This window comes from Triticum aestivum, chromosome 6A, assembly GCF_018294505.1.
Source record: "Triticum aestivum cultivar Chinese Spring chromosome 6A, IWGSC CS RefSeq v2.1, whole genome shotgun sequence".
NCBI classification, from domain to species: domain Eukaryota; kingdom Viridiplantae; phylum Streptophyta; class Magnoliopsida; order Poales; family Poaceae; genus Triticum; species Triticum aestivum.
The window spans coordinates 585003009-585015726 of record NC_057809.1 but is presented as its reverse complement, the minus strand read 5'-3'; the positions used below and the strand labels follow the sequence as shown (position 1 = coordinate 585015726).

The 12718-nt window shown below is 47.7% G+C and overlaps 2 protein-coding genes across 2 annotated transcripts; both read right to left on the bottom strand.

The window, feature by feature from the left end:
- Positions 1-2257: 2257 nt before the first annotated feature.
- Positions 2258-5687, bottom strand: LOC123128712 (filaggrin-2). The gene has a single exon (XM_044548793.1). It carries the CDS (start codon positions 5606-5608, stop codon positions 2420-2422), a length of 3189 nt encoding a protein of 1062 aa, XP_044404728.1. The 5' UTR covers positions 5609-5687; the 3' UTR covers positions 2258-2419.
- A 4600-nt stretch (positions 5688-10287) lies between these two features.
- LOC123128713 (cold-shock protein CS120-like) lies at positions 10288-10993 on the bottom strand. Its single transcript, XM_044548794.1, has one exon. The coding sequence runs from the start codon at positions 10919-10921 to the stop codon at positions 10640-10642; it is 282 nt and encodes a 93-aa protein (XP_044404729.1). The 5' UTR covers positions 10922-10993; the 3' UTR covers positions 10288-10639.
- Between the last annotated feature and the right edge of the window lie 1725 nt (positions 10994-12718).

Here is a 12718-nt window from a genome sequence, read left to right as displayed (position 1 = left end):
TGAGCCCATTGACCCAAATACCATTAATCAAGATATATGGACACGTCCATAAGAACGAAAAGACACAGAGAAAAGCTTGCTAGAGTTCTTGGTGTGCCTAAATACCTGTCCAAAAATACTACTTCCTTACAACTTCAGATGAGTCACACTGTCTTGTACTAAAAATTATATTTTTGCTTAATAGCTAGATGTTAATAAGTGTACAGAGGGTTTAGGTAGTTGATGAGTTATGCACATGCCTGCTTAATTATACATGCATGCCCGCTTAATTGTACATGCAAGCTATGCGCATGCCATTTCCACTGGATCTTGTTAATCATTGAAATTAACGAGGGAAAAGTTCAAGTACTGGACTCACTTCTTAAAGACGTTAACGACTACTCAATCGGTTTCCACCGGATGGTCGACAGGTAATTTAAATCATTATCGAACTATATGTCGGCCTGTTTAGTTCGTCATTTCCTGATATCAACTAATTAATAACTCATTTATTCATTTTACTTGCCGGCGGGCAGGGCTTGGGAAAAGTTCATCAAACAGGTTGATGGCCAATGGAAAAAAAGCTGAAATGGTGTCTACCCAAGGTAATTAATTAAGTACCTATCAGCTAGCTATCATCTCTTTAATTCTAGTTTTAATACCATTATCTTGCTTGATTAATTATTATTTGATTGAATTCTATTGTCCTAAAGGCCCTGAAGCAGACGTCGGGGACTGATTTATGTGCATACTATGTTTGCAAGAACATTCGCATGATGGCATCCGAAAGGACTAGAATTGATAGAGACTAATGGGTACGTTTGTCAGAACACTATTCATAATTTTTACATTATTATCTAATATACATACACACAACTAATACATGCATATTGATCTCTTTCTTTAAAAATGAAGGAGATGCGGGATAAGCTCCTACCAGCGGCTCGCGTACGAGCAATCCAAGAGGAAATAGCTGGATTTTTGCATAACGTGTACAATATGTAGTGTCGTAAAATATGTTTGAAATGAAAAAGAATTAAATGGAAAACACAAAACTAAAAGAAAAACTCTGAACGTTTTCTATGACAAGTTTATTGACGCGAGGATGACTCGGATAGCAAATATTAGTATTTTTTGTCTTTTTTTTCCTTTTCGGATGGCAATTTAGTTGTAAAAATGTCAAGGCGGGATTGCTTCGTGTCACACGCGTGGAAATTATCATTTTGGTAAATCTATGCTAACGGTAACTTCGTTGAACATAATTTCTATCAACATTGAAATCAACTGCATCCAACAAGCAAATTTTTTTGTCAGCCCATGTATAGAACACTTTATCAACATGTCTCTTGTTTGGAGATGTAAAGCCAAATATAACACTCGCAGTATTCTAAATTCATGTATGTCGTGCTTCGCACTAAAAAATTATTGGAATTTCTACACCTACGAAATATGATGACACTCAAAGCATTAATAACAACCAGACAACAACGGACAATAAGCGAGATCAATCATTTACCACTATCGTAATATACATCATCAAAAAATATTTCTTAATAACGCTTACTATTTACTAATAGGAAACTATCAAAATTGGAGCACGACCGACGCTGGAGATGCGGCTGCAGCTGCCGCCGGCGTCCTGGGAGGAGTACCAGCCCCAATCCCCGATTTTTGGTTCGCTGATCTACGATATGCTTCATGGAGGGAAGCCGCTGCCCGCCGAGGTCAGCTCCAACGACGAGGACGACGAGTGCTACGACAGCGACAATGGCTCCGGCGAGGACTCCGGCGACGAGTAAATCCCCTATGCTATGTTTTGATTATGTTTAATTATGGTTTGTACTAAGAACTTCCCTATGCTATGTGTGCTGAACTCCCATGCGCTATGCTATGTGTGTTGAACTCCCGTGCGCTATGCTATGCTACGTTGGTTTGATGAACTCCGGCGAGATGTTTTTAGCGTGGAGTATAGTTTGTTTAAATTTGTGTCATATGCAGGATCGTTATGCGGGATCTGTTCTTGCAGCGCGGCCGGCGTCCTACAAAAATCGTTTATTGGATACCGTAAACGATTTTTCAAGAACAATGGTTTACGGGATCTACTAAAGATGCTCTTACCGACTGAAAATTAGGCAATAGGTGGTCTCATATGCCACGTTCAACCACGAGGCTCTAATTTCTGGAAGCTTAGTAACTTTATTATACTGATATATTAGATGCCATAGGCATCATAGCATACATACATGGGTTGAACCAGAAGGAAATTTGCACGACAATGTTAAAAAGAAAAAAAAACTGTGAACACATGTTGTCCATGAAAACTTAAACCAAGATACATTCGCTTCTCCAACGACCAAGTGAGCTAGGTGAACTAGACTCAATCAATTTATATGCGGTGGAGTATTATTCTGCAAAGGTAGCGGCCGTAGGCAGACCGGGCTTAGTTCAGTCCAGGCAGCTTCTCCTTGATCTTGTCCATGAAGCTCTTCTTCTCACCGGTCCCGTCGGTGCCGTGTGTCCCAGTGCCAGTTGTTTCGTTGTGTCCTTGCTGCCCGCCGTCGGTGGCCGTGGTTCCATGCGTCTCCGTGCCGGTCATTCCAGTGTGTCCATGCTGCCCGTAGGTGCCAGCGGTCTGCTGGTGGTCACCATGACCACCGGGGAGCTTCTCCTTGATGTTCTCCATGGCATCCTTCTTCTTGTCGATGCCACCGGTGCCCTGTGTTCCCTTATCGGTCACTCCGGTGTGTTCGTGCTGCCCGTAGGTGCCGCCAGTGGACGGGGTGCCATGTGTCGCCGTGTCGGTGTGTCCTTGCTGCCCAAAGGTGTCACCGGTCTGCTGGCGGTCATTGTGGCCACCGGGGAGCTTCTCCTTGGTGTTCTTCATGATGCCCTTCTTCTCGCCTGTGCCGCCTGTGCTGTACGCCTCTGTGTCAGTCACTCTAGTGTGTCCGTGCTGCCCATAGGTGCCGTCGGTGGCCGGGGTGTCATGCGTCCCCGTGCCGGCGTGGTGCCCGTCGGTGCGAGCAGTCTGCTGGTGGTCGTCATGGCTGTCGGGGAGCTTCTCCTTGAAGTTCTCCATGACACCCTTCCTCTCGTCGGTGTCGTGTACCACTGTGCCGGTCATTCGGGTGTGTCCCTGCTGACCATCTGTGTCGTCTGTGGCTGTGGTGCTATGCATCCCCATTCCAGTCATTTCGGTGTCTTCCTGGCTCCCGTAGGTGCCACCAGTCTGTTGGTGGTCACCATGGCCACCAGGGAGCTTCTCCTTGATGTTACCCATGGCGCCCTTCTTCTCGCCGGTGCCATATGTCCCCGTGTCGGTGTGTCCCTGCTGCCCATAGGTGTCACCGGTGGCAAGGGTGCCATGTGTTGCAGTGTCGGTGTGTCGCTGCTGTTCATAGGTGTCGCCGGTCTGCTGGCGATCATCGTGGCCACCGGGGAGCTTGGGCTTGATGTCGTCCATGACGCCCTTTTTCTCAGTGTTGCCGTGTGTCCCCCAGCCGGTCATTTCGGTGTGTCCCTGCTGGCCATGCATCACCGCGCCGGTTTGTCCCTGCTGACCGTAAGTGCCACCGGTGTGCTGGTGGTCTTCGTCTCCACTAGGCAGCTTGTCGTTGATGTTCTCCATGACGCCCTTCTTCTCGCTGGTGTCGGTGTCATGCATCCTCGTGCCAGTGGCTCCGGTGTGTTTGTGCTGCCCGTAGGCACCATCGGTGGCCGGGGCGCCATGTGTCCCCGTACCGGTGTTTCCTTGCTGCACATTGGTGCCGCCAGTGGCTAAGGCACCATGCGTCGCCGCATCGATGTGTTCCTGTTGCCCGTAGGTGCCACCAGTCTGCTGGTGGTCCCCGCGGCCATCAGGGAGCTTGTCATTGATGTTCTCCTTGACGCCCTTCTTCTCGCCCGTGTTGGCGCCATGCAACCCCGTCCCGATGGCCCCGGTGTGTCCATGCTGCCCATAGGCGCCATCGGTGGCAGGGGCACCATGTGTCCCCGTACCGGTGTTTTCGTGCTGCCCATAGGTGCCGCTGGTGGTTGAGGCGCCGTGCGTCGCCGCATCGGTGTGTCCCTGCTGCCCGTAGGTGCCACCAGTTTGCTCGTGGTCCCCATGGCCACCAGAGAGCTTGTCATTGATGTTCTCCATGACGCCCTTCTTCTCGCCTATGTCGGCGCCGTGCATCCCCGTGCCGGTGGCCTCGGTGTGTTCGTGCTGCCCATAGGCACCATCGGTGGCCGGCGCGGCATGTGTCCCCGTACTGGTGCTTCCCTGCTGCCCATACGTGTCGTCGGTGGGCGAGGCGCCATGCGTCGCCGCAGCGGTGTGTCCCTGATGGCCGTAGGTGCCAGCAGTTTGCTGGTGGTCCCCATGTCCATCAGGGAGTTTGTCATCGATGTTCTCCATGTCGCCCTTCTTCTCGCCCGTGTCGGCACCATGCAACCCCGTCCCGATGGCCCCGGTGTGTCTGTGTTGCCCGTAGGCGCCATCGGTGGCAGGGGCACCATGTGTCCCCGTACCGGTGTTTTCCTGCTGCCCATAGGTGCCGCTGGTGGCTGAGGCGCCATGCGTCGCCGCATCGGTGTGTCCCTGCTGCTCGTAGGTGCCACCAGTCTGCTGGTGGTCCCCGTGGCCACCAGAGAGCTTGTCATTGATGTTCTCCATGACGCCCTTCTTCTCGCCTATGTCGGCGCCATCCATCCCCGTGCCGGTGGCCCCGGTGTGTCCATGCTGCCCATAGGCACCATCGGTGGCCGGCGCGGCATGTGTCCCCGTGCTGGTGTTTCCCTGTTGCCCATACGTGTCGTCGGTGGCCGAGGCGCCATGCGTCGTCGCAGCGATGTGTCCCTGATGGCCGTGGGTGCCAGCAGTTTGCTGGTGGTCCCCATGTCCACCAGGGAGTTTGTCATCGATGTTCTCCATGTTGCCCTTCTTCTCGCCCGTGTCGACGCCGTGCATCCCTGTACCGGTGGCCCTGGTGTGTCCATGCTGCCCGTAGGCACCATCAGTGGCCGGGGCGCCGGTGGCTGAGGCGCCATGCGTCGCCGCGGTCATGTGTCCCTTCTGCCCGTAGGTTCCACCAGTCTGCTGGTGGTCCCCATGGCCACCAGGGAGCTTTTCATTGATGTTCTCCATGACGCCCTTCTTCTCGCTGATGTCGGTGTCGTGCATCCCCGTGCCGGTGGACCCAGTGTGTTTGTGCTGCCTGGAGGCACTATCGGTGGCCGGGGTGCCATGTGTCCCCATACCGGTGTTTCCCTGCTGGCCATAGGTGCCACCGGTAGCTGAGGCGCCATGCGTCGCCGCGACAGTATGTCCCTGTTGACCGTTGGTGCCACCAGTCTGCTGATGGTCCTCATGGTCACCAGGGAGCTTGTCATTGATGTTCTCCACGACGCCCTTCTTCTCGCCGGTGTCGGCGCCGTGCATCCCCGTGCCGGTGGCTCCGGTGTGTCCGTGCTGCCCGTAGGCACCATCGGTGACCGGGGTGCCATGCGTCCCCGCAGTGGTGTGTCCCTGCTGCCCGTGGGTGGCAGCGGCCGGCTGGTGATCACCGTGGCTGCTGGAGAGCTTCTCCTTGATCTTGCTCATGATGCTCTTCTTCTCGCCGGTGCCGTGTCCCTGGTGCTCCATCCAGCGCCGAACTTGTCACTCGGGAAATCTACTAGTGGTGTTGTTCACTTGGAGCAGGTGGTTGTGTGAAGCAGGTGCTGCATGAGGCACTATTTATAGGCCGTTAGAGGATAGACGAAGCACGACGTGTTCTCTCGTGAGTCGATGGGCAGGTGAGTGCCGACTAGCCCATAATGAGGGGTGGTCACTGGTCAGATGGACGAATCGCCGCGGCAGGGCGCTACGTGTGGTCGCGTCAGTGGGTCGGCAGGTGGCTGCCGACTAGAGGAGCCGGGCCTCTCAAGCCAGTCGGCGCGTCCCGGTCGCCACGTCCGTCTCATTCGTCCCGGTCGGCGCGTCCCAGCTCATTCGTCCTCGTCCGGGAAGAAGATGATTCCCCAAAAACATCTGACCCTTCTTTTCTCTTGCAAAAGAAAATGAATTGTTTGCTTAAGAGGATGAAGATCGAAAGTGTCGGCATATAACGACAATGAGGCTACGAGAGTAACTAGACGAAGCATACGAGAGGTTAAGGGCTTTGATTCAAAATGATTTTATACAGTAGGATTTTTTGACTGATTTAGATCCTAGGGATTTTTCTATGTTGCCTATTTCATTCATAGGACTGAAATGCTTGGTGATTTTCCTTGGAATTCATTTGCACTTCATTTTGGAGAAAAACGCGCATCCACTAAAATCTCTATGCAGAATTCCATTGCTTTTGTAGGGATATATCAAACACTCTTTCATTTGAATTCATGTAGTTTTATAATTCATAGGATTCAGGACATGTCACTACTATCCCTCGTATTTTAGCAGTAAAGAATCACAACCACAATGAAATCAAAACTGTGAAGCAGGCAATTTGCAAAGACAATAGCAGAGAGTAACATCCTCAGAATTTTTGCATCAAACAAACTTGATTTGCTAAGCTATAGATAGTTTCAGTGCAGTATTTAAATGCAGGTTGGGGATTCCATTAGATGCATGCTAGTGAGCCAAAGCAGAAGTAAGAACAGATCACCCAAAAGTGGGGAGAAAATCGATCTCAATGATCTGTTCTCCACTGAAAACTGAAAGGGCTGCCTCCAGCGTACCTCATCACGAAAATTTGCAGGATGTTAAAACTTCCATCAATGCTTATCACAAAAAGAAATTCAGAATTTTTTGAATTTAATTTATTAATTTTTCGGATTGTATTGTTCATCGGGGAGCATGTGAGCTCGGGATAAAAAAGAGCACTTTCTTGCTGCGGAGCGCTTCTTTTGTTTTCATACAACGTTGTAAAATTGAACGTGATCACAGGCTTCTTTCGAGTAATGGAGCCAGGGCTGCTAACACTAACGATTCAGAATCAGAATGATGGGGTGCGGAGATACGTTTGGTCGTCTCGGCCGGGTGAAATCTTCATTTTCTCCTAATGCCGTCTTACCTTGTTGTTATTTGACATCCCGGACGCAAACATCACGCGATAACGCACCCCTGTGGCCAAGACATTTCGAAATGTCTTCAGTAAATCGTGTTCCTGCAAGTTCTTCGCGCTCTAGCTAGTGGTAACATGGCAGAGTATGGCGCTACCATCTTTGCAAGGGAGGACAAGAACAAACATTCAGACAAGTATATACTTCTTTTCAAAGCATTACTTCCATCGCACACGCTTGAAAATAATGGTTGCGTTACACACACATAACGTTACAGTTTTGTCCCAACATTCAGAATGAGGCTACATGATTTATCAACGAGCAAATGCGCAACTCTAAACCGCAAGGAAGCACACAATTCTACATTTGAGAAGAAGGCCGCAGAGAAACCAAACATAAAAATGACCAAGCTGCACAGAATGCGCTCGCGTGTGGACGGGCAGGTGAGTGCCGACTAGCCCATAAAGAGGGTGGTCAGATGGACGAATCGCCGCGGCTGGGCGCTACGTGTGGTCGCGTCAGTGGCTGCCGACTAGAGGAGCCGGGCCTCTGATGGGCATGCAGTTGGCGCGTCCCGGTCGCCACGTCCCAGCTCACTCGTCCTCGTCCGGGAAGAAGATGATTCTCCAAAATCATCATCCCATCCTTCTTTTCTCTTGCGAAAATGGTATTGTTTGCTTATGAAGATGATACTCCCTCCATTTATAATACTCCTATAAGAACGTTATTACTCCCTCCGTCTCTCCGTCTCTCCGTCTCAAAATGCTCTTATATTATGGGACGGTGAGTGTAGATTGAAAGTGTTGGCGTGTGACGACAACGAAAGTAACTTGACGAAGCATAAAAGAGGGTAAGACTTTTTTTTTCTTGCAATGGGGAGCAAGCCTCAGTTTTGCATCGAGCTATGTGCACACAACCATATTATTACGTAGTAGAGGCTGAGGTTTTGATTCAAAAGAATTTTATATTTTTTTAGAGTATTTATATCATGGGAAAATTTTCTATATTGGTTGTTTGATTCAGATGAGTGAAATGCCCGGTAGTTTTCCTTAGAATTCATTTGCACTTTATTCTAGAGAAAAGTGTGCACCCACGAAATCTCATTATAGAATTCCTTCGCTTTTATAGGGATATATCAAACACTCTTTCAATCAAATTCATGTAGTTTTCTAATTCGTTGGATTCAGGAGATGTGACTACAATCATTCGTTTTCTATTCCACGTTTGCCAGCACTATGGTCCTGTTTGGAAACCATGTAGACTCTCCTTCTTTTGTGGGGGAAACCATGTAGACTCCACCTATAATAAGATCACCTTGTATATTACTGTGCACAGACCATAATAATGGTTACAAGGGAAACGATTCCTCTTTTTTTTGGAAAAGGGAGGCTCACCCCCGCCTCTGCATCTGAAAGATGCATGCGGCCATATTATTAATAAAAGGTTTGAAAAATAACAAAACTAGGGAAACCATTCCTAGTGTAAACATATATTGTTTTCCACAATAGTTGTATGTAAGTCGCCTAAATTTGGAATTTGGGCTAGTCGATTTTCATGTGAAGAAAGGAACAGTTGGAGGGAAGGGAGGAGCTCGCCAGATAAGACTCCCATATCTATCTTAGGGGTGGTGCAAGTTTGCCGGAAAAAGGTCAGCGCCGGAATTAGAGATTGGCAGAGGGCGGTGGTTGGGGAGGGGGACGAGGCTGGCGCCGGAGCACCTCGGCCGAGGGCGGCAGCTCGAACGGTGGTAGTAGGCGGCAGGGGGGAGGGGGGATCACTGCTCGAACGGTGATTTTTAACAGAAAACTTATGATTAATTTTTTGCAGGTCATATTCCAGGCTACGGCATGGATCCGTATGTGGTCATTACTCACTCCTACGGCCTCCCGGGAGCAGCTGGCTACTGGGTGCAACCGATGGGAGATGGCAGCACGGATTTTTTTCAACCGGTTTGGATGGCGATCACTACATAGGATAGGTCCTTGGTGTATCCTCGTCCAGCCGGATGTGGCTTTGAGACTTGTACTCTTTATTTTTGCTTTGTTCCTTTTGTGGGCAGTACTATGCAGATCAGACTTTGTTACTGTCGGCTTTTTAATAAAGTGGCCGCATGCATCTTTCCGATGCAGAGGCCGGGGATGACCACTTTTTCCAAAAAAAAAAAGAGGGGAGGGGGAGATAGTGATCCGTTTTCTAGGAAGAAGAGCAGTTGGAGGAAGAAGACGTGAGCTGAACCGTTCATTTTCTATCCAACGGCTCAAAATCCTGCCAAATCAGCTGATGGCCCAGTTTAAGTTTTCAGGTGACTTGCAATTAGCCACTCACTTTGTTTTCTGTTTGGATAGGAGGGCTGTCGAAGCATGTAACCATGTGAATTAGAAGAGCACTAGTGGAATTTGCATTATCCAGTCAACGTAAGATTCACACAAATTCCTAAAATCTTAATCCCCCCCCCCCCCCCCCCCCTTATGTTTTCCTTCATACAAATGATCAACGAATATATATCTTACAGTCATGAGAGGGGCTATAATTCCATATATTGTTTTGCATATTAAAAAATCTGAACCATACAAGGTATATTTATACACTGTAGAAAACAGAATTCATATGTGAGGTCGAACAAACTTGATCTGCCAGACCATAGACGGTTTCAGTGCAGTATTTAAATGCAGGTTGGGGATTCACAGTGGATGAATGCTAGTTAGCCAAAGCAGAAGCAAGAAGAGATCACCCAAAAGGAGGAAAAAATATCGATCTCAATGATCTGGTCTCCACCGAAAACTTAAAAGGCTGCCACCATACATACATATAAACTTCAAAATAAAAGATAGGTTTATCTGTTCATGCAATAATCTCATAGCAGAGCAGCATATGATTTGCTTTCTAAATAAATAAACAAGGCACCACAAAAAAAATCTGAAACAATTTATAGGCACTTTTTTCATCCTACTCTTGCACGTGACTTCTAGCCATGTCAGTTATCGAAGGCTGTATGATTCAAGCGCAACGCAGCCGACCCTATCTCCACGTCCCAGTTCCTATCCACACACAACAGCACCTTCAGGGAGTGTGTGCACTGTCTACTCTCAGAGCATACAGATCTTACAAGGAATCAGCATCACCGAGAAGAACAAACTATGTTTTGCATCAAAGCTAAGACAAGAGTGTGCTTGTTTTGTTTTGAACGTTGTAAAACTGAACCTGATCACAGGCTTGTTTCGAGGAATGGAGAAGGGGTTATTCTAAAGAAGAGTTCGAAATCTGTTATGCCACTAGGAAAGTCCTGCAACAGTGCAACACAAAGCTATCATTTCTTTTACCGCTCCGAAGTACTCCCTCTGTAACTTAACATAGGACTTCTTTGACAGTCATATTGTCAAAAGACGTCTTATATTAAGTTACAAAAGCCTGTCGGATAATAAGATGGACAAAAGAAAAGGAACAAAAAGGAAATTTGCATGACGGAGTGTAAATAGACGAAAACTGTGAACACACTGTTGTCCGTGAAAACTTAAACCAGAGATATATTTGCTCCTCCAACGACCAAGTGAGCTAGGTGAACTAGACTCAGATCAATTCATATACGGTGGAGTATTATTCTGCAAAGGTGGCGGCCGTGGACAGACCGAGCTTAGTGCTGTCCAGGCAGCTTCTCCTTCACCTTGTCCATGAGGCTCTTCTTCTCACCGGTGCCGTGTGTCCCAGTGCCAGTCGTTCCGGTAAGCCCCTGCTGCCCATGGGTGCCGCCGGTGGCCGTGGTGTCATGCATCTCCGTGCCTGTCATTCCAGTGTGTCCATGCTGCCCGTGGGTGCCAGCGGTCTGCTGGTGGTCACCTTGGCCACCGGGGAGCTTCTCCTTGATGTTCTCCATGATGCCCTTCTTCTCGCCGGTGCCGTGTCCCTGGTGCTCCATGTTGCGCTGAACTTGTCACTCGGGAAATCTACTAGTGCTGCTGTTTACTTGTCTTGGTTGTGTGAAGCAAGTGGTTGTGTAAAGCAGGTGCAGCACGAGGCACTATTTATAGGCCGTTCGAGGGTGGACGAAGCTCCAGGTGTGCTCTCGTGAGTGGATGGGCAGGTGAGTGCCGACTAGCCCATAAAGAGGGGTGGTCAGATGGACAAATCGCCGGGCAGGGCGCTACGTGTGCTCGCATGAGTGGGCCGACAGGTGGCTGCCTACTAGAGTGAAGAAGACACTTCCCCAAAAACATGTGATCGCTCTTCTTTTCGTTTGCAAAAGTGGTATTGCTTAGCAGATCGAAAGTGTCGACATGTGACGACAACGAAAGTAAGTACACGAAGCATATGACAGGCTGAGCTGGGGGTTTGATCCAAAAGAGTTTTGTAGGATTTTTAGAGAATTTAGATCGTAGGGATTTTTTTTTCTGTGTTGGCTGTTTGATTCATAGTATATTGAAATGTTAGCAAGTTTTCTTAGAATTCATTTGCACTTTATTTTGGAGAAAAAAGTGCATCCACTCAAATCTCTGTGTATAATTCATTTTCTTTATAGTGATATCAAACACAAAAATGCCTTTTGGAGGCCGAGCTCCATGCAGGCCTCCAAAAGCATTTCTGAAATTTCATCAAAATTCATATTTCTAGATTTTAAAAATTATGAAAAAACACACATAGACATGAAGGCATAATATACATGTGTGTAAATTTTCAGGACAAAATATGTTGAAATGAGGCCTCTGTAAAACAAACAAATATGAGGTTTTTCAACACATGATACTATTAATCCTCAAAGACAACAAATTTGTATTTTCTGCACAGGTCGCATCTCAAGGTTTTTCATTCTGAATTTTTACACACATATACATTTCATCTTTGTATACTTGCATAAAATTTTCCAGATTTTTTTAAAACCGAAAAGTTCAATTTTTTGAAAAATAGATTCAAAAATAAAAGGCTGCATGGAGCTCGGCCTCCAAAACGCCTCACTTCATCAAACACTCTTTTATCTGAATTCCTGTAGTTTTCTAATCCTGTAGGATTCAAGAGGACATGTCAGTAAAATCCTTCGTATTTCTATTTCCCTCGTTTTGAGAAAAGATACCCTAATTTGGCGCCCCAAACTAGCAACTCACCCGTACAACCGGCTCCTTCATTCCTCTCTTGTCGTCCCTGTAGGACATAGTCAGGCAAAACTCTTGCGATGGTAAGATTTTTTTCCATGCCGTGCCATGCGGGATGTGGTGGAGCTGGCGCATGATCTGGCGTAGTGGCCATTGGTGTCGCGAGGTGCTTCCACCGATGACGCGGCGGTTCGAATCACATGCAAGGTAGCGTGGAGCCGACGATCGACGTGGAGGTGAGCACCAGAGCGGATGTGCGTTGGAGTTGCGTGCAAGAGGCGGACGACCAACAGCCGAGCTCGATCATGGACGTCGCGACTGCTCCAAGTCTTTCAACTTCCAAAATTTTGACAATCGTAATTTGAATTTTTTTAAATAATTTTCAAACGTTTCACTTTCAAAATTTGATCTTTTAGAATACTTTGAACTTACAAAATTTTGAACTTCAAAAAATATTTCAAAATTTTGAAATTATAGAATTTTGGAAAATTTCACAAAAAATAGAAAATGTACGTCCTACGTGGGGCCCACAATGTGATTGTGTAGTGGGAAAACTTGTGTGACCATACATGTCGATTACTACCTCCACAGGTCTAAGCACATGAGAGACTTACGAGGCACGTCTAAGA